Genomic DNA, 25,349 nt, shown 5'->3' on the forward strand with positions numbered 1-25,349 from the left:
TGCTAAGTAATGTTGCTGGTCCAGTCGCCGTCCCAGTCACCCAGTCTCCGGCTAGCTGCACATGCTGGCATCTACCTACAGTAGCATCCTGGCATCCTGGCATCCTGGGCAGCCGTCACTTGGCCCCCTTCTATGTTTGCCCTCACATCGTCTCACAGCAGTGCACCGCGGTCGCGTGCTGATGGCCGCCTCGTCTAACCCAAATCCACATTTGGCTGTCGAGGCACCATCAACAGCCCCTAGCGGACAAATGCTTAAAATGAAGCTGCCCCTCGCTTTCACTACCCCGTCTCTCACGTAATTGTCCTGACTCCTGTTCAGCCGTCGCAGTGGTCTGAGCGTTACGATTCGACATCTTTATCGCCTCGTGCCCGCCTGCTCCTTCCGACTCGCGACAGCGTGCCTTCCTGCCCACGACACCACGCCCGCTCAACCTTAGCCTCGCCATCCACCCTTTGTGCGCGCCCGCGCCTCACCACCCGCCAGCATGGCAACTTCCACCGACAAGGACAATTTGGCCCACCACGTCAACTCGGCAGACCACTCGCTGACTGACAGCACCGCCCTCGACCTGCCAAAGTCATGGAAATACCGTCGCTTCACCATCGCCGGCTTCAAGTTGCCCTGGTTCGCTTCTCCCCCGACACAGCTCGTCATTGTCTCCTTTGTCTGCTTCATGTGTCCCGGCATGTTCAATGCTCTCAACGGCATGGGCGGCGGTGGCCAGCTGGATCCTACCGCAAACAATCGTGCAAACACGGCTCTGTACTCGACCTTTGCCGTCATCGGCTTCTTTGCTGGTACCTTTACCAATAAGCTTGGCATCCGCACTTCCCTGTCCTTTGGCGGCATTGGCTACTCCATCTACGTCGGTTCCTATCTTTGCTACAACCACACCAAGAACCTGGGTTTCACCACTTTTGCCGGCGCCCTGCTTGGTGTATGTGCGGGTCTGCTGTGGTGCGCCCAGGGTGCCATTATGATGTCCTACCCACCCGAGGCTTCCAAGGGTCGCTACATCTCGTGGTTCTGGATGATCTTCAACTTGGGCGCTGTAATTGGTAGTTTGGTACGTTTCTCTCTTTCCGCCCTGCTCCGTCCGCCAATGACTAACCCTCCTAGATTCCCTTGGGCCAGAACATCCACACCAAGACTGCTGGCACTGTGAATGACGGCACCTATATTGGTTTCCTTGTGCTCACCATCATCGGTGCCGCTCTCGCATGGTCCCTGGTTGATGCACGAGATGTCATCCGTGACGATGGATCCAAGGTCATTGTCATGAAGCACCCCTCGTGGAAGTCGGAGATTACCGGCCTATGGCAGACCTTCTTCACCGACCCGTACATTATCCTTCTTTTCCCCATGTTCTTGGCATCCAACTGGTTCTACACATATCACTTCACTCAAATTAACGCTGCCTACTTCAACGTTCGCACACGAGCTTTGAACGGAGTCGTCTATTACATCATGCAGATCATCGGCGCTTACGTCTTCGGCTATGGACTTGACGTCAAGGGCGTCCGCCGAACAACCCGAGCCAAAGCTGCATGGGCCGCGCTCTTCATCAGCGTCATGGTCATCTGGGGCTTTGGATACATGTTCCAGAAGACTTACGACCGCGCCTGGGCTGAAGACGAGAAGAACATGAAGAAGGATTGGTCTGATGCAGGCTATGCTGGTCCCTTTGTTCTCTACATGTTCTACGGCTTCTTTGATGCTGCTTGGCAGACGTGTGTCTACTGGTACGCTCTTCACAAACTCTACATATTCCGACATTTTACTGATTGAATCCAGGTTCATGGGAGCTTTGACCAACAACAGCCGCAAGCTTGCCAACTTTGCAGGTTTCTACAAGGGAATCCAATCTGCCGGAGGTGCCATCACCTGGCGTTTGGATGACTTGAAGATCTCATACATGACCATGTTCGCCTCAAACTGGGGGCTCCTCGCCGGTAGTCTGTTGGTGGCCCTCCCCGTGATCCTTTGGAAGGTCGAGGACACTACTGCGGTTGAGAAGGACCTCGAGTTCACAGACGAGACAGTTGCCGATGTCTTGCCCCATGCGCACACTGAGTCTGCACGTACTGAGCCAGAAAAGGTTTAATCTAGCTATGCAAAGCATACTTACGACTGGGGGTTAACGGGTAACGACGGGGATTGGCGTTCGAGCTTGTTTGTTTATGATACCTCAAACGGAGTTGCATTGAGTGGTTCCTCTGGTATATCGTTTTGCAGTCCTAGTGCTGACTTTACAGACGCGCCACATTCGGGCGTCCATGAGTTTTGCATGACATTACCTTTTTTTTTAAATGTACATATGATAGCATAGCAAGACAGGAACAATCTAAGGAGTGGGGCATTGTACATTTACCAACACACGTGTGCTCATGCTTGTTTGGTCTCACAAGGTATGCACTCTTGGTGATGAACAACGTTGGTGCGCAGCATTAGCCCAAATACGGTAACCAAGACGTAGTACTGTAGTACGAGCCTGGTCTGATCGTTACCAGATAGATGTGCATGCGTCCGTCCACGGCCACTTCTAGATTGCCCCTCGTAGGTCGCCTAATAACTATGTCAGCATGCACTTGCTCGTTTCTCGGTCTGGCGGGCGTAATGGCCTCGGACCGGGCAGTCTCTGTGGGAGCACGAGGGAGCCTGGTGGCACAGTGAGGTCCCCCAGCGGGGTTAGTATGTATGTGCCGTCAGCCGTTGGGGAGATAGTCGAGTCCTAGTCATGTAAGTGGCCCCCATTACGTTTTGGTAAGCGCCATCTGGCAACGGCGCCTGTTTGTGCAGTGTCAGATACTAGAGCAGAATACAGGCTACCTCGGCGGGAACATGTCGCAATGCATGCCCAGCGTTAGACCCGACCAAGTAGAAACCGATTCTATTCTTGGCGCCGGCGGACCCAGGACCCAGGACACGTGCCGTGCCTCCAACATGCGTATTCTCGAGCGTAGCATTCTCCATGCTCGCCCCAGACGTTGGGTGCATACGCGTAACCGCGGGCAAGCTACGCTACGGCGGTACGATGATCGCCACCAACGCATGAAATCTGCAGTCGGGTTGTATCATTGTGTGGCCAAGTCATCCGCCATAGTCCTATCACCCACGCTTGCGGCTAGATTCGCGGCCCCGATATGGCCTAGCGGGCCTCAGCGACTGTAACGGTAGCAATGGCTGTTAGGAAACTTTCTACGACACCCCACCAAACGCTCGCCATGACAGCTACGCCATACTTCTGCCTACTCGCTGAGCGTGCCTGGAACCAGCGGCACGCCATCGACTATCACTTTGCGGCCGCTAGCTGGCGTGTCCAAGACGGCTGATTATTCCTGTTTCCCTTCGGTCACTCTCTCCTGCCCCTGTGTGCTGGGCCTCATCTGCACATTTCGCACGCCTGTCATCGGAGCAATACCTTGCTACGTCTGCTAGTGGATACAACCCTCTTTGTTGTTCTGACCAACCGTAAAACCATGTCCGGGTGGATTTCTGCAACCTCAGTTTACTAATGCTACCGGCCCGCGTCGCATCTCTATGCATCTCCATATCCGCAGACCGACCTTCCACCATCCTTGGTCTATACGTGTTTGATTCAGCGTTTTCGATAAAGACTTAATCCAGAGACTCTGTCCTTACCGTCTCAACCAGGCCATACAGCTTACCTTTTTCTCCATGTCCCCTCTGTTGCTACACCGCTCCAAGAATCGTCGCGTCACCGTTATTCCGGACCCCAACAACTCAGGTGACGCTTGCCACACAGCAACAGACAACGACCCTCGCCAGCGCAAATACAAACGGCTCATGTTGGATTTTTGGCAAGGGCTCCTTGCGGCTCTAGAAAGACTCGCCATGTTACCATCAGTCATGCACTCCGTGCTGCCCATATTGTCGCCACGAAAACGCACCCGAGATGCATTGCGGACCTATGACCGGACCATGGAAGACATGTTGCGCGAAATTCAGACCCTCCTCGAAGCACCCTTGGACAACGAAAATCTGTTGGACATGTCTGCAGCCCTGCAAAGGCAGTTTGCCCCAAAACTACAGTCGAGCGACATTTGCATGCTGCCTTCTTACAATCACAAACTTCCTTCCGGACTGGAGAAAGGTACCTACTTAGCTCTCGATGTCGGTGGATCAACATTCCGCGTTGCGCTTGTCGAACTAAACGGTAAACGGCCCGGTGCCAAGAATATGCGCATCGTCTTCATGAAGAGCTACAAGATAGACGAGAAGGTCCGCCAGCGAAGCGGACACGACTTTTTTGAATGGATGGCCGATAAGATTCAGCTGGCACTTGCAGATCAGCAATTGCAAGGCTCGAACAGCACACAAACTTTTCCTATGGGTCTAGCATGGTCGTTTCCTGTTGAGTGGGTCTTCCATGTCCTTTGCCTCATGTACTTGGCTGACTTTTATTAGGCAAACATCTAGTCGCAGTGCAAATTTATTAGACATGGGCAAGGGCTTCCGAGCGACTGAAGGGCTTCTTGGTCAGGATCTCAGCGAATTAATCATGGCGCCGTGTAGAAAGAGGGTGAGTTTGAACTGCCTCAACTGAAAGCATGAAGCCACTGACATTTACCCAGAACCTACCTGTGCACATGGATTCCATTGTCAATGACTCTTCTGCGACATTGCTTTCGCGTGCCTACGAAGACGCATCAACACGCTTTGCCGTGATTCTTGGAACTGGATTTAACATATCTGTGCACCTACCTGTATCGTCACTTGCGAGCACCAAGTACAAGGGTTATCCACAGGAGTGGATGGATGAAGCTACCCATGTGCTCGTCAACACAGAATGCAGCATGTTCGGAAAGGGCGTGTTCCCTACGACTAGATGGGATGAACAACTCAACGATGCACATGTACGACCAGACTTCCAGCCTTTCGAACACATGATTAGCGGTCGCTACATGGGTGAGATAGTAAGGTTGATTGTCGTCGAAGCTGTACGCACAGCTGGTCTATTCAGCGGTGAAATGCCCGCCCACTTGACCGAGCCTTACAGTCTGGACACTGGAACCATTGCAGTCATGGAGATGGACGACTCAAAGTACCTTGGCCAAGCTATCGCCATCTTCCAGTCTCTGCATCCGCTCAGCAAGCCACCTACCGTAAAGGACATTCAGTTTGTTCGCCGAGTAGCGCAACTCGTTTCGCATCGCGCTGCAGCTTTCCTCGCAACTGGTATCCATGCATTGTGGGTGCTTCGAACGGAGTCCGAAGGCCTGACGCCCGCATCCGCTGGCCGGATGAGCATTGGCTGCAACGGCTCGGTCATTGAAAAGTACCCACTGTTCAGGGAGCTCTGCCAATCACATCTTCATGACCTGACTACTGCATCTGGTGCCGAGCCAAAGTCAATCTCACTGGAGATTGCTGTTGAATCAGCCATTTTCGGAGCAGCAGTATCTGCCTGTTGTCTCGAGGAACAAGCATAGTTCTTTTTCCTCCATTTATCTCCACCTTTTTTCTCTTCTTTGAAAGCGGTGGTTGTATATACACATGAGCGTTTTGTTGTTCTATTTCAGCATCTAGAGTCCTTCAAGGGACTAGATATGAGATATCTGAAGAGGCATATGGGAGCTTGGATTTTCTGTTCTTCGGGTACATAAGTTCCCTGCGGCGTTGTTCATCATCATCATCATCATCATCATCATCATCACATTACTGGGGGGGCGGTAAACCATATGGGTATGAGCATTTTTTTTCATGACCTAATGAAACATTCAATAATCAAACTTGCCAAATTTCTGAACAAAAGTCAATTTTTTTTCTCTCCTACACCGAGTTACAACCCCATCATCACCTGTATCAAGCCAAGCATCACGAATAGTTACACTGTAACGTCACAACTACCACCTCCTAGACGACCCGCTTTTGCCCCCCCCCCCTTCCAACCACGCTTCCTTCCAATCTTCCCACGCCTTACCTTATTTTCCCCAATCTAATCCAAATCCAGACCTTACCTTCCGGTGCCCCCATCGCGCCACGTGGGTCCCCCCCCCGGTCCACCATGTGAGAAAAACGACACACACACATACTCACAGCGAGAGCCATCGAGTCTAGACTTGAACTACTAACGCCCAAACTATCTCAAACTAAAACCCGTCTTTAGCGTATGTTGTGTACCGAGGTCTTCCCATCATCGTATTCGTAACCCGCGTATACCCCGTTCGTTAATCGAACTAAGCAGTCCCTTTTTTTGGCCGCTCGTGACGTCGAAAAGAGAGTAAGAGAGTAAGAGAGAGAGAGAGACTTTTGCCCCACAAATCGGGGGTTTGGGCAGGGCCTGGGGGAACATGGGATGAGATGGGTTGAGGTGTTACAGTTGCATTGCATGGTTGACGCCAGCATGGTATCGGTCGGGCTTGGGGCGCACGCGGTTGGAGTGCCACATGGTATTTACGCTACATGGGCTACATTGCTTGGGTCACTCTCTTTTTTTTAAACCGAGGAGAGAGAGAGAGAGAGGAGAAAATGGTCGGCGATGTAGGTTAAGGTTGTTGTTGGGTTACAAAGTTTGACCGTAGTGGGGGAGGGGTTGGAGTCGAGATTGCTGAGGTAGCAATGGGCGGATATTAACAATCTGGGCTTGTGTTGCTCAGAAACTATGGAAGTGTGAAATTGTCCAGGGTTGTAACGCTATATACTCACCTGTATTGATACTAATCGGTTCTCTGTTGCACTTAGAGTTGCTGGTTACATGCGTTTTCGTAGCATTACGCCCCAGATGCTTGAGAGGAAAGGTTACGGTGCATCGCAACGTGGATATTGCGATCTATTGCGTGATGAATGGTATACGAACTTCTCTACTACCACGATCCACTCTCCAAGCAAACAAGGGGAGACTAACAATGTCCCGAACGTGATGTGAACAACAGGTCCCAGTAAAGATCGACTTCGTAACGATATGACATTGAAAAAAAAGTATGGCGGTGTGATTAAAAATAGCTGCCGAAAGGTATCCCACATCCCCAATATTCCATTGCATGTGTTGGTGCCATGGTGTCAGCGTTGAAAAGCAGGAAATCGTGTCATCGTAAATCAAACGCCGATTACAGATCAATGACCAACCTTTTTTCCCCCTTTTGTTCCAACTTGAAAAGAAATGTGAGCAACCCCGTCACCAAATATTATCACCTCTCTCCTTCTTGTCCTTCTTCCCTCCTTGTTTGTCTTGAAAGAGTATATTATAGGGTATCTGCCGGCACACCGACGACGATTCTTCTCCCCAAGTGTACATATATACATACATACATATATATGTATATATATATATGTATATATATGAACAACAGAAGACAAAAAAGGCATAAGATGTAGAGCCGCTCTCCGGTCATCATCAGGGCACTGCTCTTGACGGGATTACAGAAACAAAAACCAACGCATGGGTATCACAAATCGCAAACCAGAGCTTACCAAGCATCCGAGAAGTACCGCTTCGACCGACTCCTACCAGCATCTGCTTTCCCGTCTTGGGGAAATGGGGTAATATGGTGAACGACATGGGGTCGATAGACGGCATCGACAGGCGGCATCCAGTCGTCCAGACCTAAAGGAAAATATTCATAGAGCAGGTCAGCGCTTTCGTCTGGACTGTTGACGACGCCAATGGAGAAGGAAGGAGGTCGCATCGGGGTACCGCGCTTTCTTTGCTGCTCATTGGGCGAAGGGGCTTTAACGGGCTCATCGTCGGTGAGGGACAGAGTGACTGGCGCTATGGACGTCTTGGGAGGTGGGGCACTTCTTGAAATGTCCGGAGTCGACTGTGCATACGGTGTGGCATGTTGCATTTGACCTGAAGGCGGGTCTTGTGGTATGGCAGTCTGGGCACCCGTGGGCATTTTCCAGGCAAAGTCTGGCGACTGCGGCATGTCATTTGCGTTGAACTCAAAGGGCATCTGCAGCAAGTCTGTCGACTTGGATGGGCCCGCAGCCTGAGCTTGCGCTTGCTTAGGCGTGTTTTGGGTTGTGTCACCTGTCGGGGTTCTGTTGGGCTGCTGCGGGGTGTGCACCTTGCGTGTGGTAGTGCCGCCGCTGATTGGCATGTCTTTTCGGGCTTGGAAGTTGCGCGGGCTTCTACCTCGCACTATGACCGCCCCAGAGTGGATCTCGCAAATGGGCACCTTCGTACCGGTGGTAAGAGTAGCGACAACCTTTAGCCTCACTACAAAATGCTGCTGGAGCTCCTTCCTTCGGCCGTTATTGGCAGTTGCAATTCGAAATTGCAATCGCTTCCAGCTAATAGGAAAGCTAACATAGTCGGAATCGACATCTTGGCCGGTTGACAGGTCGAGGGGATACGTGGGTGGTTCCTTCTCCGTCTTGTCCTCGGCGGGAACGTTACTTGTCGCTGGTGTCTTCCACGGCACAGATATGATTTTTACCGCGTTGCCTTCCAGGGATTCTGTGGCGGATATGGTGAGTTCTTGGCCGATGATAGGTATTTGATTTCCTTGCTCGGTCATGAGAAGGTGGAGAGCTCTGGGGAGCGTGACTGTGCCGGTAATCTGGAAAAGGTTTCTTCTGTAGCAAGTCAATTCGGAGGGCGGTGACTGGCCGTCGGCGGCGGTGGCCCAGGGCGATTCAGCCAGGAAGAACATGCCGTGAAGCTGGGCAGACATGGATATGGGCACTCGTTGCATGGCGTAATTGAAGATGGGGTATGGCATGGTGGGTAGCGAGAAGCTGAGCAGCTTGTTGTTGCTGTCGATGCTTGGACTTTCAGGAATGCCATTTTGGTCGTGCGGGTGTATCGACTGCTCGTAGCCGCTCTGGACGTCGGAGAAGGGGTCTTCGTAGGTGCTTGGGTAGCGCTTGAGCTGGGGTGGCATCTGCTGGAGGTGGTATGTTGAGTAGGCATCTTCGCTTCTGAGCAGCACTGTTAGCAGCTGCAGCAATGGTAGGTAGGCAGGGTCGAGTGTGCGTACCCAATAAAGGTTTCGGCATCAAACGTCGAGCGCTGGTCGTACTGGTCCACGGGCACCAAGGGCATGGCCATCTGCTGGTCAGGTCCCGTGACTGTCTGCAGCGGGATCGGCATGGGCATGTACGACATGGTGGTCGTGTCAAAGTGCTCCATGGCTCGGGGCGGCGTGGCCGTCGTCGGGGATGGAGTCGCTATAGATTCGGCGCATACACGCGGTGCAAGTGGAGCGGACCCGGCAATGAGAGGTGCGCTCGCGAGAGGCGGGGGCGCGTGGAACGGGGAGCGGCGACGAGGGCGGCGGCGGTGGAGGTGGTTGGTGGTTGGTGGTGGTGGCTAGGTGGGAGATGCGTGGGCGGGCCCTGGGGTTGGAAGCGGAGAGGTGCGGGAGGGCAGGTAGCGGAGCGGAGAAGATGGGGAATGCAAGGACAACAGCAAGAGGGCAGAGGGAGAGAAACGTCGTGGGCGCGTGGCTTGCACAGCGTGCGCACCGGCCAGAAACGCTTGCAGCCGTCTTCAGCGGTCGAGAGAGAGCTGGACAAGCTGTGCGACGACGAGGGTGCATCACACGTGCGGCTGGCCTTCTAAGTATCGCCTGCCTCTCTCTCTTAGGGGCGAGGGTCTGGCGGCGGGAATGGCGTCCAGCTACGCGTGGCTATGCACCGTCTTGGACCCTTCCATGTCCTCGCCCACAGCCACAGACCCCTCGTGTCTATATATGTACACACGTCCAATGCATCTACACCAAAGTGTGTTTGTCCTGTGAGCCCCAGTTATATGCACTCCTCCCGAGTTAAGGGAGGCGAGCTTCATCGGCAGGGCTGCTCCAACGGACACGCCGAACGGCGATCAGCGTGCGCCATTATACGGCTCCCAGCCAAGGCCAGGTCCGACATGCTCAATGCGCCCCCCTCCGCACCATCTCTACATCCCGCCTATAGCTCTCGAGTAATACTCGCTGAAATCAAGCCATCCCAGCCTCTGTATTTACCTCTTCACTGGAACCCTGACGCGACTAATAAGCCAAGCGGTACGCGGTACGCGGCATGCGGCTCCCGTCAGCGCCAAATTACCTATTAGGGAAACCATCCGGTCTCCACAGAGCCCGCAGCCCATCCAATGCACCCCATGCCACGACATCCGGCTAGTTCTCAGCCACCATGATGCAATCCTCCATGTCAAACACATCCTTCTTTCGTCTCCACATCTACAGCTAGGCAAGAAGAGAAAAATATGTATTAAGTCTTTATAAACACCTGTCATGCCCTTTCATTGCATCCCAAAACAGAAGAAAAAAACATATCCCTCCTCAACCTAAGCTGGTGGTATCATGGTCCATGTCGCTGCATCACAGCTCACTTCCTCAAAATTGTGCATGACATCGAACCCCATTGCTGAGAACCCGTCAAAATTGCCATCTCCATCCATCTGCCCTTTGTCAGTGTCTCTGCCCTACCACGGGAATGCGTATGTACTCACATAGTCGAGCAAGCACGCGTTGCATCCTAGTTGCTTGATTTGTCTCATCCCAAGAAGTATCAATCCTTGCAGTAGTGTCGAGTACTCTCCCACACCAGGCGATATCACCGGCGATGAAATACCTCCAGCCGACTCATTGAGATCCTTGAGCGAAGGAATGTACTCGGCTAGACGTGAGTGACTGTTGTACAGCACAACCGTACCCACCAGTGCACCATCCTCCGGCCGCTTTGCCCGAATAATTCCACAAGCCGTCGGATCGGTGAGCGCAAGCTTGTACACCTCTGCCAGCCCTTGTCGGTTGCTCGTTTTGATATGGTCGAGTACCGGTCCGGCGTAGTCCCATCCATAGACAAGGTCAAACTGAGCTCCTGCGCTTGCCAGACTCTTGGCCATGCCTGCAGGTGGACTCCACGTCTGAAGATTACGAGCGACCATGTTGCATACTGGCCGTGACAGTGCTGCGCCCCATCCCAGTTGTGCAAACCATGGTCGCAGGCGCTTTCGCTCATTGCCATGTCCTGTTGGGATACCGAGATAGATACTCGGAAGACGAGATCCCAGCTGAAATCTCTTAATGCCTTCCTTCTGTAGCAGAGTCCGTATCGCTCTGTTATGCAGCGAATGTCCAATCGAGAGCTTCCTCCTTGCTGGATCTACAAACAATGCACCAATGACTCCAGTTCCCGTGGCTTTGAAAAAGTATGTTGAGCAGAATCCGTATAGTGCTTGGGTACTGCTGTTTCGGACGACAAAATGCGATTCCTCCACCTCTGGGTGGTGTAGAATGAACGAGCTTGATGTTGCGCTTGAAAGCTCAGATCGTTGGTTTGGCGTGGTACTCTCCACAACGGCTGCCATCAGTGTATCCAACGCACTGCCGTCTCGTTCTTCATTGAAGATCTCAACCAGCCAATGCTGTTTCGATGGATGTAGTTTTTGGCTCTTGCTGATTGTACCAGGCAGTGTTCCGGAGGGTGATAGTTCTCCATACAAGACTCGTACTAACGAGTTTAACGCAGTCTCGGTGAAATCATAGGTACAGATATACGTCCCAATTGTGTTATCCATGGCAAAGTCGTATGGTGAACTTACAGCAACCACAATCAGAGGCTTCTCACGTCTCTCTCCGCCAGTCGTGTATTGCATGTTGCAAATCATAGACACGTGTTTAGTAAATCCATGCTGGTACAAATTTCTATTGGCGTCTGCAGTGAGCACAATGATCGCGCTTGCTCGGCTGATGAGATTCTCGTGAACTGGACGAACACCGTTTGCTGTGTACGACGTGTGCAACAGTCGCCCGTTACGTTGTCTCGCCAGAGAGCGGCCCAGCTCCCTGAAAACTCGTTCTCCGCTCATAACAGACGAATTTTGGTCCCAGGAAGCTGGCCCTGGAGAGTGGCTGGCCGCGCCATTGGCGGCATCAGATATGGCTCGCGATGCAGCCGATGCAGCCAAGGGCTTGACCAAAGGTGTCAGCAGGAGGAGTTCCTCTTCGCTGTCGAGAATATTGGTCAGTGGAAGAAGCCTATTCTTGTCGCGCACGACTGTGATGGAGCTATTGTATGCTTTGGTGGACAGCGCAGTATGCAAAGGCTGGAGCTTTTCGAGATAGTTGATACCTGGAGGGTTCAACGCCTTCTCCCATGACGTGCACTTCTTTTTCATGGCTAGCACACGCCTCAGCGAATTGAAGATGCGTTCTTTCGAAACCATCTCGCTCTCAATGCCAGTCTTGAGGCCTTTTAGACCTTCTAGTTGTAGTGAGAGGGCACGGCAAAGAAGGACCACGTCGCAACCGGCGTTGACAGCCATGACGGTTCCACCGCCAACACCGATATTGTGACTGAGAGCATCCATCTCAAGACATTCTGAGACAACTACGCCGTCGAATTTCAGATCCTTGCGGAGTAAATCATCGACGACCTGCTCAGAGAGACAAGCGTGCATAGCATTCAGTCCGGCCGAAGACATGGCGCAGCCACCGACCATCATAGAGTCAAGGCCTCTTTCAATCGCCTTCTTGAACGGGATCAAGGCACTCAAGCTCAGCTGCTCTAATGATTCAGTGATGATGGGCACGTCAAGCGTGGAGCCTAAGAACTCTAGGTTGCCATAAGATGGAAAATGCTTTCCCAGTGTTACGACTCCGCCCTCTTTGTAGCCCTGCATGAACGCACACCCAAAGGCGGACACTTCCTGAGGGTCGTCTCCGGCTGTTCTGACGCCCAAGGGCTGGTTACGTGCATTAGTGAGTACATCGAGACATGGGCCGAATATCCAGTTGATACCACAGGCGGCAATTTCTTGTGCAGTTGCTTTTGCGACTTCAAATGCTAGGTCAGTGGATCCGGTGGCTGCCATGCCCATGTTGCTGGGGTACTGGCGAATGTAGATGTCGTCAAAGAGACTGTTGACTCCGCCATTTTCCTGGTCGATACCAATCGCCAGCGGAACAGGATGACCGGCATCATGGGCAATCTTTTGCAATTCAAAAATGAGCTTTGTTGTGTCCTCGGCGGCTGTGTTGTATCAGCAGGAGCTTGGCACGCAGAGAGAGGTCACATCAAAGCACGTGATATTACATTTGAGGTTTTTGGCAGTCAGCAGGATGCAGCCAACGTGATGCTCCTCGATAAGGGTACGAATGTGGGGAGTCACCGACGTGCCATCGAAGCCCATCATGAACAACTGGCCCTGCATGGCCCCAAGTCAGTGAGTGCGGCCGCAACGGTTGCGTGGAAACAGCCTACCATTGTTCTGCATGGTGAACAGTGGTTAGCAAGGGTCCTTGGGTGCGTAGCGCATGTCGAGAGTGAGAGCGTGCCACGATGCTCACCTGTCGAGATCATCCCACACAGGATCCATCTGCTCAATCTTGGCCATGATGGCAATATCCGGCGCGTCGCGTCGGACTGTGGATGTGACGTGGGATTCCGCGGCGCACCGGCTCTTGGGCGCGGCTGGCAAATGGAGTTTCGGTCGGTCGGTGGACAGAAAGATGGGGAAGATGGCACCGTAGCATTCACGTCGACGTGAGCTGGGGTAAGTAGTTAGCGAGCCGCTAGCCACACGCCCTGGCGCATCGTTACACCACCCTGGTCCCTCTGTTATCAACGACATGCACCTCCGATGGCACCTCACACAACCCCGTAGTCCTTCCGAAACTATCATGGTAAGACCGACCAGGCTGGTGTAGTCATCGCAGCGTTCCTTCGCTCCGTGTACCCACTCAGCGTGTGCAAACGGGCAGCGTGCGCTTCACATGCGTCCATGTAGGCTTTTCCCAAGGGCAACTTAGCCCGCTGTTGATGGACTAATGGCGTCACTGGCAAGCAAGTGCTCGCGATAAAGTAGCAATAGGGCCGCCATTTTCTTTGTGAAGGGTGTTGAGCTCGCTCAACCGCACACAACTAACCAATCCTTTAATCTTTGCTCCATTTTTTCACTCGCCATGCCTTCCATCGCCCCCATGCCCTCTGCTTCTGCAGATCTACATGAATCCTCTGGCGTCATCAAGTTCACCAACTGCTTGCTGGTCAGAGGTAATGCTCTCGTCGATGGAGACCTTTGGGTCAGCTCTACGAGCGGAAAGATCATAAATGGGCAGGAGCTGCTTTACGAACATCGAACTGCACCAGACGAGATTGTCGACCTGGGTGGCCGTATCCTTTGCCCCGGCCTGATCGATACACAACTCAACGGAGCATATGGCTTTGACTTCTCCGTCATACCAGATGAGGGAACAGTGGCGTACGGAAAGGGAGTGCTACAAGTCAACCGAAGACTGGTATCGACGGGTGTCACATCATACCTGCCCACACTGACTTCACAACCACCCGAGGTTTACCAAACAGCTCTACCGTTCCTGGGTCCATCTGGTGCTGCGCGCGATGCATCCCTTGGCTCAGAGTCGCTCGGCGCCCACTGCGAAGGGCCCTTTCTTAACCCGACTAAAAACGGCATCCACAACGCATCCCTCCTCTGCGAGCCCGAGAAGGGCATGTCTGACATGGAGACATGCTATGGCCCTAGTCATCTGCAATCGTCCTCATCTGTCAAACTTATAACGCTTGCGCCAGAACTTCGAGGCGCCTTGTCGTGCGTACAACCACTGGCAGAGCGCGGCATCGTCGTGTCTATTGGGCATTCGGAAGCGACGTACGAAGAAGCAAAGGCGGGCATCAGGGCAGGTGCAAGCATGATAACACACCTGTTCAACGCCATGCAGCCCTTGCACCACAGGAACCCGGGAATCTTCGGTCTTCTGGGCACGCCATCTTCTTCGATACAGAAGCCATACTTTGGCATCATCGCCGACGGCATCCATCTCCACCCCACGTCTATCAAAATTGCGTGGAACGCACACCCCGAAGGCCTCATACTCGTCACTGATGCTATGCGGCTAGCGGGCATGCCGGACGGGACATATGACTGGACAAACGGGTCGCGTATCATCAAACAAGGGTCTATGCTTACGCTCGAGGAGAATGGAAAGATTGCGGGAAGCAGCATTCAGCTCATAGACTGTGTTACGAACTTTATCAACTGGACAGGGGCCAGTGTACCAGAGGCACTGAAAGCTGTCACCGAGACACCGGCAAGGATGTTGGGCGTGCAGGATGTGAAAGGGACGCTTAACGAAGGTTCTGATGCAGATCTGGTAGTTTTAGATCTTCAGGAAGGCGTTGGTACGGACAAGAAGTTTGCTGTGGAGCAAGTCTGGAAGTTTGGTAAGAAGGTTTTCGACAAAGCAGGGCATAGCTAAGGATGCCACTACTTTGGATCACGGCCATGTTTGTGTAGGAGAGAACAAATTTGTGTAGGCAATAGACACGCGCCCCATGACTGCATATCTAAACATTTAGAAATTGATAGACTGTTGCTAGAGTTACATGATCATGCAAGATACCTGACGTTGATCAATTTATCAATTGAAGCTGTTCATGAAACAAGAGCGCTGACTAGGAAAGATGAGAGTTTCGGAAACTTGAAATCAATGCACGCTCGCTGGTACTTGGCTATGCAAATGCTACCTTGTACGCCGAAACAGAGGGCCAAGAGAGATGGATAACAGAAGCCAGAAAGTACTCGCATGTAGAAAGACCAACTTGACCGCAAGAAATAACACACTGGAGCACTGAGTCGTGGAAACAAAGAGTGGGTGGGTATCTCGAAACGAAGTTGATCGGTGTGCTCGCTGTGTGCAGGAAATGGGGGTTAGTGGAGAGGTGGGCAGACGACGAGACAAGGCAGAGATACAATCAGCAACACCTTCCACTCTTACTCTTTTGTGCCCGGTTGATGTCTTCTTCCCACTCTTGTTGGTGGCCAGCGGCACCGGGCGTAGTGGGAAAGCCTAGCCAGCTTCGCCTCTTATCGGCGGCGCCTAGGCGGAAACTACCGTTAGCAGCGCCGGGATAATCAAAGTATCCCGTCACGTTGCCGTTGTTGTCGAGGGCTGGAGTGACACCGGCCATGGTCAGTTGTCTTTGCTCCTCTTCGAGCTTCTTCTGCTCCTGCTCTACCAACTTGCGAGTGATGACGCGGAAGACTTCGTCCACTCCTTCGCCGTCCTTTGCGCTTATCTCGTGACAGCAGTCCCAGCCGAGATCTTGTCCCCAGAAGCCGCTGGACCTGTTGCTCTGAGGAGAAGCCATGGAGCCACTCTGGAATGTTGCAGGCACGGAGACCCAGCCGTTTGACTGGGCATTGTGCGGTTGTGCGGTCTGTGTGGGGTAGAGGTTCTCTGCAACATAGGCGATGCAGCGTTCAAAGGGGACCTTGCGCTTCGTGGGGTCTGCAGCGATGATGTCGGATTTTGTGCCTACTACGTGGAGGATGGCGTTGTCTCCAAGGTTCGTCTTGAGCTCCTTGAACCAGCGGCCCATTTCGTCAAAAGACTGAGGATCTGTGATGTCATAACACAGGACTGCCGCGTTTGCACCTGTGTGTGATATCAGCTTTAGCCCCTTTGTGGTTGTTTTGTTTTCTTTTTTTTCTTCTCTTTCTCTCTCAAAGGAGGTTCGGTGGACGGGAAGTAGCCGCGTACCTCTGTAGTATAGCTTGGATATGGAGCGGAAGCGTTCCTGGCCTGCCGTGTCCCATATCTGCAGGCGGACGACGGTTGAAGTGTCGATGTCGACAACTCTCTTTGTTAGGAAGGAGGCACCAACGGTCGACTGTGTAGTGGGCGGGGTGAAGGCGTTTTTGACGTAGCGGTGGACGAGCGAGGTTTTGCCCACGCCCTGGCTGCCGAGAACCACGATCTTAGCCTCGAGGCTGTTGGACATGGCGGGCTGGCGAGGAGAGGCGAGAGGCAACGGACGGGGCCCGGGGGGGAGAGTGACGGGGGTGGGGGTGGGGGTGGGTCAGCGGCAGACGGTGGGCCGGGCCAGGAGAGGCGAGTGAGGCTGCGGTGGTTGCGGTAGCAGGGCAAGTGGCATGGCGAGCAAAGCGTGTGCCGTCGTCGTCGACAGAGGCAGAGGCGTGCAGAAGCAGCCTGGGGACATTTTAGGCCGGAGGGCCAGAGACAAATGACATATGGACCACACAGGCCTCCCGCACCGTTTGGCGCTTGCGGCCCTTGTCTTGGCTAACAGCACCATGTGACGGCCGCCGCTGGCCAATATGACGCCGGTGGGCAAACGGGACTGGTGGGCGATGGGAGACATTGGCTGTGTGTGTGATGGCCGCCGGGTGACGCTCACAAAGAGAAGGGGGGAGGGCCCCGTCGCCTGTATTTGTGCTGTTGAGCGCAGTAAGGCAGTATTGGGGCATTAGGCCATGTCAACAGTCGTGCGCGTCATGCCCAGCCCAGCCCGCTGTGTCTTCCCCGCGTTTCGGCGCTGCGGCGAGTGCGAGCGTGCGTCTTACATGGTAGTACGTACTATACAGTAAGTACTTACATACATGCATGGATGCACACGTGCAGTGAACGTGTAGAGAAAAAAAGGGACCGCGCCAGGGTGCTCGCTGCGAACCCGGACTATATGCGGAAACAGATGGACCGAGCTAGCAGGCCTAATACTCGGAGACATGCATTCATACATGTACCGTCCACACATATCCCCGGTATTTGTCTACACCGCCGTTACCATCCGCGGCTTTCCGTCACCATCGTGCATGGACATAGGCTGGCTAATCTCCATATATCTTTCCCCATCTCTGGGGAAGTCTTGACCTACATCCATTGCCCAGTATGAACCGTGATAGCAACAACACCCAGCGCAACAAGCTCACCGGTGAGCAGGTCTCCTCGCACAACAGCAGCGACTCTTGCTGGGTCATTGTCCACGGCCGTGCCTACGATGTCACCGAATTCCTGCCTGAGCACCCCGGCGGCTCCAAGATCATCTTGAAGTATGCCGGCAAAGACGCCACCGAGGCCTACGAGCCCATTCACCCGCCCGACACGCTCGACAAGTACCTCGACAAGTCAAAGCACCTGGGCGAGGTCGACATGGCGACGGTGCAGCAAGAGGCCAAGGAATTCGATCCCTACGAGGAGGAGAGGCAGAAGCGCATTGCGCGTATGCCCATTCTCGAGCAATGCTACAACCTCATGGACTTTGAGGCCGTCGCCCGTAACATCATGAAGAAGTCGGCATGGGCGTACTACTCGAGCGGTGCTGACGACGAGATTGTGAGTCTGCCCGACGCCCTTGCCAGCCCGGATATACACTGACCCAATCCTTACACAGACAATGCGCGAGAACCACAGCGCATTCCACAAGATCTGGTTCCGACCACGCGTCCTCGTCGATGTTGAGAAGGTCGACATCTCCACCACAATGCTCGGCACAAAGTGCGACATACCCTTCTACGTCACCGCCACCGCACTGGGAAAGCTCGGTAACCCAGAAGGAGAGGTCGTCCTAACGCGCGGCGCACACAAGCACAACGTGATTCAGATGATTCCTACATTGGCATCGTGCTCGTTTGATGAGATTGTCGATGCGGCAAAAGACGGTCAATGCCAATGGCTCCAACTCTACGTCAACAAGGACCGCGAAGTCACCAAGCGCATCGTGCAGCATGCCGAGAGGCGAGGCTGCAAAGGTCTCTTCATCACTGTTGATGCTCCACAGCTCGGTCGCCGCGAGAAAGACATGCGAAGCAAGTTTGACGACGTTGGCAGCAATGTCCAGAGCACCGGCGGCGACAATGTGGACCGCAGTCAAGGCGCCGCACGGGCCATCTCGTCCTTCATTGACCCGAGCCTGAGCTGGAAGGACATCCCGTGGTTCAAGAGCATCACCAAGATGCCTATCATTCTCAAGGGTGTGCAATGCGTCGAAGATGTGATCCGAGCCGTCGAGATTGGCGTAGAGGGCGTTGTCCTCTCCAACCATGGTGGTCGTCAGCTCGAGTTCGCCCGCTCTGGTGTAGAGGTTCTCGCTGAAGTCATGCCAGTTCTTCGCGCACGCGGATGGCAAGACCGCATCGAGGTATACATTGATGGTGGTGTGCGACGAGCAACGGACATCATCAAGGCTGTAGCGCTGGGTGCCAAGGGCGTTGGCATTGGTCGGCCTTTCCTTTACGCCATGTCGGCGTATGGTCTGCCAGGAGTTGATCGCGCCATGCAATTGTTGAAGGATGAAATGGAAATGAACATGCGCCTGATTGGGGCTTCAAGCGTTGCCGACTTGAATCCTTCCATGCTTGACACTAGGGGACTGAGCATGCACACGGCACCTGTGCCACAAGACACGCTGGGCTTGAACGTGTACGATCCGCTTGTCGGGCCAAAAGAAAAAGTCGTCAGAGAACAGTCAAAATTGTAGATGGCCATGGGCATGGTTGTATTATACATAAGCGTTTTTTCAGAAGCGCATTCGGGTTTAGATTGTATACATCAGTTGGAATTATCATGCAGAGTACACTTGATGCTTAGGCGAGAGTCCGGCAGGCGAATTACCCTGTTTGGAGCGAATGCAGAGCACGTGAAAACGCGTCCATGTGTGGAGAAGGACGACGGAGGTGGATCCGAAGTGCCGATTGTCGAGCGTCCGTGGGTTTTGGCGTGCTTTTCGAACTTCAATGCGACAGGGATAACACCCACCAACCACCATTCACGTCACCGTTCTACACTACTCCATATCTTCGTATTGTATTTTGGTCCACATCGCGCATTTCTCGCCATTTATTGCTTGTTCTTCTTGACTTTATTCTTATTATGGAAGCTTCCGATACTTCGGTGGGGTCCAGCGTGGGCTGGGACGAAGCGCAGTGTACAGCAGCTCTCGCCCAACTGGAACAGCTGCAGACGCAGGTACACATGGTTTCGCACGTCCTGTTGATTAAAAATTGACATTTTTGCAGATAGATGACCTTCGCCTGGCTATTCCACGGATAATCGAGCCCTTTCATAGGCCCCCGAATGCAACAACGTACAAGTTATACACCCAGGGCGTACTTTCTTCTCAGACTGGCCTCAATGCGCTCAAGGATCGTTGGAACCTTCCTGAGGTACAGAACACATTTGAGCATGCTAAGCAGAGCTTCGGCGCAAACGCCGACTTGTCCGAGGCCGTCTCGGTCCCCTCCCACGGCTGGGTCGAAAGGGAACAGGAAGTAAATAAATCTACAAGCAAGAGCGGGAGCAAAACTGCCGAGGATACCGGTGCCGTGTTTTCGGATAGTGACATATCTCGTATAGTCGTCGTGTTTCGCAAGGCGCATCCAACCCTCAAGGTCGAGACAAACGACGAGGACCACAGCATACATGTAAGGCTATCGCTTCACTTGCATACTTCACTTCGCTCACCTTTATTATAGATTCGTTTCGTTGCCAGCTCTCTTATGCTCAAGTTTCGCGTCACTATCGATCGTGAATCAAACGGTCGTCACAAACTCAATGCAGAGTGCCTGGGGACAACTGAATCCTGTTTAGCAATTACGCGTTGCATCGCCTCACGGCCAAACAAAAACGACTTGAGATATCTACTGGTATGTTTGCATCATCACATGCACATCAAAGACACCATGGGCACACATATTAATCATTTTAGGACATGATTGCTGCATACAAGATTGTTAAAGGGATATCGTGTGACAAATGTTCAAAGATGCTGGATAGTGCCGCCTTGACACCTACCGCCCGACGAAGCAAGCAAGTTGCTACAGCAGATGAAAGCCTGGATACAGTCTGGGTAGCACTCCACGAGAGCTGCCTTGATTGATTTAAGCCTGCACCGGATCGTTTTGAATCTTTACATAGTGAGAGTAAAGTCAAACGAGATGGTGAAATGGAAGCCCGACGCCGAACTCGTTATCCACGTGCCCACCCAAAACCTGCGGCAGGTATTGAGTGTCCTGGAACCAGACTCCATTCACCGTTCGCACGGCTTCTGGGTAATGATTCGACTTCCTGTTTCTGTATGGCTCCTGTTGCCAAATAGCATCTGTCCACGTCGATCGGTTTGGTTCGGCGTGTTTTCGGGTTCGAAAATCATAGCTTAGGCCACACTGTCGTCCGCCGAGCATGCGAGACTTGGTCCAAGGGGCGAACTTTTGCGAGTTGAAGCCACATGACATGCCGGATTCGTCAAGATGTGGATATCCGGCCCACTGAGATCGAGGGGGACGGCTGGATACGCAGTCTGTGGAACGAGCACCAAACCCAATGTATATATCAGGCCCGGTGTTGCGGAGAATATCTTTCATACGGCCCCACGACGACCCATTCTTGCCATCTTTTGGCCATATAAAGGCCTTGGAGGTCTTTACAGGTCGCAGTCTTCGACCGTCCTGGTACCATCCTCGCTGACAGGGGTTGTACCTTGCTGTCTCGTGTCTGAATCCGTCGACTGTCTGCACGAACACGGGCAAGTTGGGTATATGGGAATTGGTCATTTTGTACAGCGGGGAATGAAACTGAAATGAGACTTTCTCTCTGGATGTTGCAATCCACTCACACTCTTGAAGGGTTTACACAGTTGGATGTTTGCCAGCTTACGCTGCAGAAAATGGATGCGATTTATACAGGCGGATTGCTATGAGATGGTCACCAGCTTAGATGTTTGCGCACACTACTACCAGGGACACGGGACTGTTTTATTCTTCCAGTTTACAATCACTCGTGGGTACAAAGTCTGTGATGATTTCTTGGAGAAGCATCTTTCCCTGTCTCTCAGCCCGGAACAAATAAATTTTTAGGCCAAATATGATGAATTTAATGAAATTCACGATTTTTGAGGAAGACAATAACAAGGCGGGGAGGTCTAAAGCCTGATCGCGCATCGGGGTCCTGTCATTTGTATGGTATAGTAGACACGGAATGGTACCCGCGCTCTCACTTTGACGCGGTTCCTGGAGTTGGCAGGGATAAAAAGTGCCCGAGCTTTGCTGGTTCAACAACGCGATCTCGTTGCTCCAAGTTTGTTTTCGGCATCACCAACAACACAGCCCAACGCACTTAACATGTCGCTGTTCGGCAATCTTGGAGCCTCGCAGCCTGCTTCTACTGGTACCTCGGGCGGAGGCTTGTTTGGAACAGCAGGAGGTGCATCAGGCGGCACGACATCAAGCTTGTTTGGCAATCTGGGCGCAGGCACATCCAATGCGCAATCTGGCACAACGCAAGCAACAAGCAGTGGAGGTCTAGGCGGCGGTCTGTTCGGTGCAGCAAAGTCGACTGCTACCACGACACCCTCGCTGTTCGCTGGCGCAGCATCGACAACGCAACCCCAGCAGCAATCGCAACCACAAACGGGCGGCTTCTCGCTGTTCAGCAATACGGCGGCGCAACCGACTACCAACAACACGCAACAAACAGGCGGCCTTGGTCAGACCTCGCTTTTCAATACCACGACCCAGCAGCAGACCCAGCAACCCCAGCAGCCCCAGCAACAGGGCGCGTCGCTCGCCCAGGCAAACGCAGGCTCCGGCCGCTCCGCTCATTTCGATCATCTCCTGGAACGGGGACGTAAGCGCAATGCTGGCGAGAATGGCACCAGCAACTTTGACGAGCTGCCGTCGCTCCAGTTGGGCCTTGGCGACATTGCACGCAAGGTGCGAAACTTGGGTTCTGGAGGCCCTTCGGCGGATCAGGTCCAAGATCGCGCTCAAGACCGCGCTGCGTAAGTTGGGTGTGCAGTCACCAGATGAATTTGTACTGACGCTTTCCAGCCACTATCTACTCTCAGCTTCTGGCGTGAAGATGGGCAGCACCCTCCGAGATCTCAACCAGTTCTCTTCCCAGGCAGGCCTCGCTACACCTGGCCAGGCTCAGAGTCTCTTCGACAACGACGTGGACGGTTACATCTCCAACTTGCATTCGCAGTCCACCTTAGCCCTCATCCAAGAAGGATTAGAGCAGTCCAAGCGTGACTTCGATACCTTCCTGGAGGACAATGTGCAGATCGAATGGGATAAACAGCGGCAGAGGATCTACGAGCACTTTGGTCTGGGCAGACAGAGCGAAGACATGGCAGCCTCGCAGAGCGGCTTTGGCAGCACAGCTAGAGGGGCTTTCGGACGCGCTACAGCACGCAAGGGTCGTTCCATGGGCCCCAATGGGGCATCAGTCAATGGACGATCGACGTTTGGAGCCTCCGCTGCTGGACCACCTGTCCTGGGTGCTTCTCAAAGTGTGCTAGGTGGCCGAGATGTCTCTGATAAATCCGTCATGAGCGGACAAGTTGGACTCCAAGACCGATATGCACGAGACAAACAAGAGAAATTCATGGACGAGGTCAAGAGGCTCAATGAGGCAAGGCTACGCGAAGAATCGTTCTCTGTGCTTCACTCTTTCTCTAGTGTAGAGAAGGCTGCTGGCACCGAGTACTCGGATCATTTCATCAACGCTTACGGAGCACTTGTTTCTATTACTGGTGAGAAGACTGAAGCAGAAGCATCCAACCCAGGCTCAAACCAGCCCAAGGAGCGGAGCTTCGCCAAGGACTATCTGGACGACCAGCCCAACTCTGTCGCGAGCGTACGGATGCGCAAGCGCATACTAGATGGCTCTCGTAAGTATCTAGAAAACAAGTTCCTGGAACAGGTAGATGAGGTTTTGCGAAAGAATCCGTCGGAAGCGCTTGTTGGCGGTGTTCCGTCCATGCTCAACAAGATTCGTGGATTTGTCAGAGCCAAAGCTGCGTTTAAGGAGCTTGGTGCGGATACCGAGTTGTTCCAGAGGATAGGAGAGGCAGGAGATGAATTCCCATGGATCATCATCTTCTTCTTGCTAAGAGGTGGCCTTTTGACGGAAGCTGCCGAGTATGTCCGAGAGAAGAGGAACTTCTTTCAAAACACCGATAGAAACTTTCAATCGGCAATCACACAGTATGCTACGGATCCTGACCGTAGACTGAGCCCGGACACTCAACAAAAGGTGGGCCACACACACGCTCAGAGGACTCGTTTAAAGACACCCGAAGATCCTTACCGCATGGCCTGTTACAAGATTGTAGGCCGATGTGACATGAGCAAGCGCAACCTGGAGCCTATCAAGGAGACCATGGACGACTGGGTGTGGCTACAGTTCAACTTGGCTCGCGAAGGCAACAGAGCCGAAGAAAACGCGGGTGAAATTTTCGGCTTGGAAGAGCTGCGAACGACGATCAAGGATATTGGCCAACGCCACTTTATGAACGACACAGCTGAATCTGCTGGTGGATACGGAGTATACTTCTATCTTGCTACGCTTGCTGGCTTGTTCGAGCCCGCGGTCAACTACCTCTATACGCACAACTATGTGTCTGCGGTTCATTTCGCTATTGCTCTGGACTACTATGGGCTACTACGAGTTTCAGATTGGACAACAGCTGGAGGCGAGATTTTGACCTACACAACACGACAACAGCCGCAGTTGAACTTTGGACGAGTGGTTGGATACTACACCAGTGACTTCCGGGCGGCCCGAGCTGATGCTGCAGCGGACTACTTGGTGTTGATATGCATGAACGCAGACCTACCAGGCGAAGCGGGCAGGCAGCAAGCAGACCTTTGCCACGAGGCACTCCGTGAGCTTGTCCTTGAAACACGCGAGTTTTCCACATTGCTAGGCGATGTCAAATCGAATGGGCAAACAACGCCTGGTCTCATTCAAGAACGTGTGCCATTACTGAAACTCGACGGCGAAACGGGTCTACTCAATACAATCACGAGCGAAGCGGCAAGAATGGCAGATGATAATGGACGCATCAACGATGCCATTTTGCTGTGCCACTTGGCCGGCGAGTATGACAGCGTAGTCACCATTCTCAACCGTGCGCTTGCTGAGGCTCTTTCGGTAGAGCTTGGTCAAGAGCCACTTCGTCTGGAACCACTCAAGCCACGCTTGAATGCAGGCGAGTCGCAACAGCAGCAACAGCAGTCGGACGCGTCGTCGAGCTTGAGCATGCTTGGAACAGACGATCCTGTGGAGCTTGCCCAGAAGGTCCTGGCACTATACAATGCAAACAGTCTGTGGTGGAAGAAGGTTTCGCAGGTGAACCGTGAAGCGGTGGGCATCCTGTTCCAGCTTAACAATGCCAAGAAGGTGATTGAAGCTGGTGACTACATGGCAGCACTTGGGGTAAGTTTGCAGATGACCGGACTAAGATTGGTTCCCACTGACATGTTTGTTAGCAAATCGAGAATCTCCGCATCCTCCCGTTATCTGCTGGAGGCAACGTCAGCGATATTCGGGCCGCCGCCAACAGCTTCAACTCGTATCCCCAGGAGATATCGCGGAACATTGGCAATGTGCTACTATGGTGCATTGGCTGCTGTTCAAGACACCGGGAGCATCTTCTTTCTGGACAGTTTGAAGACCAGATGCGTAAGGTGCTGGCAGACCAGCTGCTGCAAAAGGCCAAGGACCTCATGGTATTTGCTGGGCTGATCAAGTATAAGCTTCCGCCCAGGGTGTTTGAGACGTTGGCGCGAGAGGGTCTGGAAGTTGGCGCTTTTTGATGGAAATGATGTAGCG

At 53.1% G+C, this 25,349-nt stretch overlaps 13 protein-coding genes across 13 annotated transcripts; 8 read left to right on the forward strand and 5 right to left on the reverse strand.

Moving 5' to 3' along the window:
• Positions 1-487: 487 nt before the first annotated feature.
• Positions 488-2,107, forward strand: COCVIDRAFT_12790 (hypothetical protein; the record flags this gene model as incomplete). The annotated part of the gene is made up of 4 exons (XM_014704931.1): positions 488-940; positions 971-1,069; positions 1,123-1,745; positions 1,798-2,107. The coding sequence occupies 4 exons, from the start codon at positions 488-490 to the stop codon at positions 2,105-2,107; spliced, it is 1,485 nt and encodes a 494-aa protein (XP_014560417.1).
• A 1,574-nt stretch (positions 2,108-3,681) lies between these two features.
• COCVIDRAFT_23380 (hypothetical protein) lies at positions 3,682-5,456 on the forward strand (the record flags this gene model as incomplete). The annotated part of the gene is made up of 3 exons (XM_014704961.1): positions 3,682-4,382; positions 4,432-4,546; positions 4,599-5,456. 3 exons carry the CDS (start codon positions 3,682-3,684, stop codon positions 5,454-5,456), a joined length of 1,674 nt encoding a protein of 557 aa, XP_014560447.1.
• A 1,977-nt stretch (positions 5,457-7,433) lies between these two features.
• Positions 7,434-9,100, reverse strand: COCVIDRAFT_89258 (hypothetical protein; the record flags this gene model as incomplete). Its single annotated transcript, XM_014705031.1, has 2 exons — positions 7,434-8,889; positions 8,949-9,100. The coding sequence occupies 2 exons, from the start codon at positions 9,098-9,100 to the stop codon at positions 7,434-7,436; spliced, it is 1,608 nt and encodes a 535-aa protein (XP_014560517.1).
• A 38-nt stretch (positions 9,101-9,138) lies between these two features.
• On the reverse strand, positions 9,139-9,336 carry COCVIDRAFT_89118 (hypothetical protein; the record flags this gene model as incomplete). The annotated part of the gene is made up of 1 exon (XM_014705032.1): positions 9,139-9,336. A coding segment is annotated over one exon (198 nt), but the record flags the coding sequence as incomplete, so codon positions are not given.
• A 922-nt stretch (positions 9,337-10,258) lies between these two features.
• Positions 10,259-13,312, reverse strand: COCVIDRAFT_23382 (glycoside hydrolase family 3 protein; the record flags this gene model as incomplete). Its single annotated transcript, XM_014704962.1, has 5 exons — positions 10,259-10,372; positions 10,424-12,948; positions 13,012-13,123; positions 13,180-13,186; positions 13,266-13,312. The coding sequence occupies 5 exons, from the start codon at positions 13,310-13,312 to the stop codon at positions 10,259-10,261; spliced, it is 2,805 nt and encodes a 934-aa protein (XP_014560448.1).
• A 568-nt stretch (positions 13,313-13,880) lies between these two features.
• On the forward strand, positions 13,881-15,194 carry COCVIDRAFT_88960 (carbohydrate esterase family 9 protein; the record flags this gene model as incomplete). The annotated part of the gene is made up of 1 exon (XM_014705033.1): positions 13,881-15,194. One exon carries the CDS (start codon positions 13,881-13,883, stop codon positions 15,192-15,194), a length of 1,314 nt encoding a protein of 437 aa, XP_014560519.1.
• Positions 15,195-15,420: 226 nt separating this feature from the next.
• COCVIDRAFT_89081 (hypothetical protein) lies at positions 15,421-15,570 on the forward strand (the record flags this gene model as incomplete). The annotated part of the gene is made up of 1 exon (XM_014705034.1): positions 15,421-15,570. A coding segment is annotated over one exon (150 nt), but the record flags the coding sequence as incomplete, so codon positions are not given.
• A 120-nt stretch (positions 15,571-15,690) lies between these two features.
• COCVIDRAFT_12795 (hypothetical protein) lies at positions 15,691-16,719 on the reverse strand (the record flags this gene model as incomplete). Its single annotated transcript, XM_014704932.1, has 2 exons — positions 15,691-16,373; positions 16,479-16,719. The coding sequence occupies 2 exons, from the start codon at positions 16,717-16,719 to the stop codon at positions 15,691-15,693; spliced, it is 924 nt and encodes a 307-aa protein (XP_014560418.1).
• Positions 16,720-17,430: 711 nt separating this feature from the next.
• On the forward strand, positions 17,431-17,631 carry COCVIDRAFT_89299 (hypothetical protein; the record flags this gene model as incomplete). Its single annotated transcript, XM_014705035.1, has 1 exon — positions 17,431-17,631. The coding sequence occupies one exon, from the start codon at positions 17,431-17,433 to the stop codon at positions 17,629-17,631; it is 201 nt and encodes a 66-aa protein (XP_014560521.1).
• Positions 17,628-19,215, forward strand: COCVIDRAFT_89236 (hypothetical protein; the record flags this gene model as incomplete). The annotated part of the gene is made up of 2 exons (XM_014705036.1): positions 17,628-18,071; positions 18,130-19,215. The coding sequence occupies 2 exons, from the start codon at positions 17,628-17,630 to the stop codon at positions 19,213-19,215; spliced, it is 1,530 nt and encodes a 509-aa protein (XP_014560522.1).
• A 392-nt stretch (positions 19,216-19,607) lies between these two features.
• On the forward strand, positions 19,608-20,613 carry COCVIDRAFT_23386 (hypothetical protein; the record flags this gene model as incomplete). Its single annotated transcript, XM_014704963.1, has 4 exons — positions 19,608-19,703; positions 19,754-20,158; positions 20,210-20,380; positions 20,443-20,613. The coding sequence occupies 4 exons, from the start codon at positions 19,608-19,610 to the stop codon at positions 20,611-20,613; spliced, it is 843 nt and encodes a 280-aa protein (XP_014560449.1).
• Positions 20,614-20,662: 49 nt separating this feature from the next.
• On the reverse strand, positions 20,663-21,286 carry COCVIDRAFT_12797 (hypothetical protein; the record flags this gene model as incomplete). Its single annotated transcript, XM_014704933.1, has 1 exon — positions 20,663-21,286. One exon carries the CDS (start codon positions 21,284-21,286, stop codon positions 20,663-20,665), a length of 624 nt encoding a protein of 207 aa, XP_014560419.1.
• A 567-nt stretch (positions 21,287-21,853) lies between these two features.
• On the forward strand, positions 21,854-25,333 carry COCVIDRAFT_12798 (hypothetical protein; the record flags this gene model as incomplete). Its single annotated transcript, XM_014704934.1, has 3 exons — positions 21,854-22,512; positions 22,562-24,953; positions 25,007-25,333. 3 exons carry the CDS (start codon positions 21,854-21,856, stop codon positions 25,331-25,333), a joined length of 3,378 nt encoding a protein of 1,125 aa, XP_014560420.1.
• Positions 25,334-25,349: the final 16 nt, after the last annotated feature.

The sequence above is a fragment of the Bipolaris victoriae genome (genome assembly GCF_000527765.1).
Source record: "Bipolaris victoriae FI3 unplaced genomic scaffold scaffold_11, whole genome shotgun sequence".
Taxonomy (NCBI): domain Eukaryota; kingdom Fungi; phylum Ascomycota; class Dothideomycetes; order Pleosporales; family Pleosporaceae; genus Bipolaris; species Bipolaris victoriae.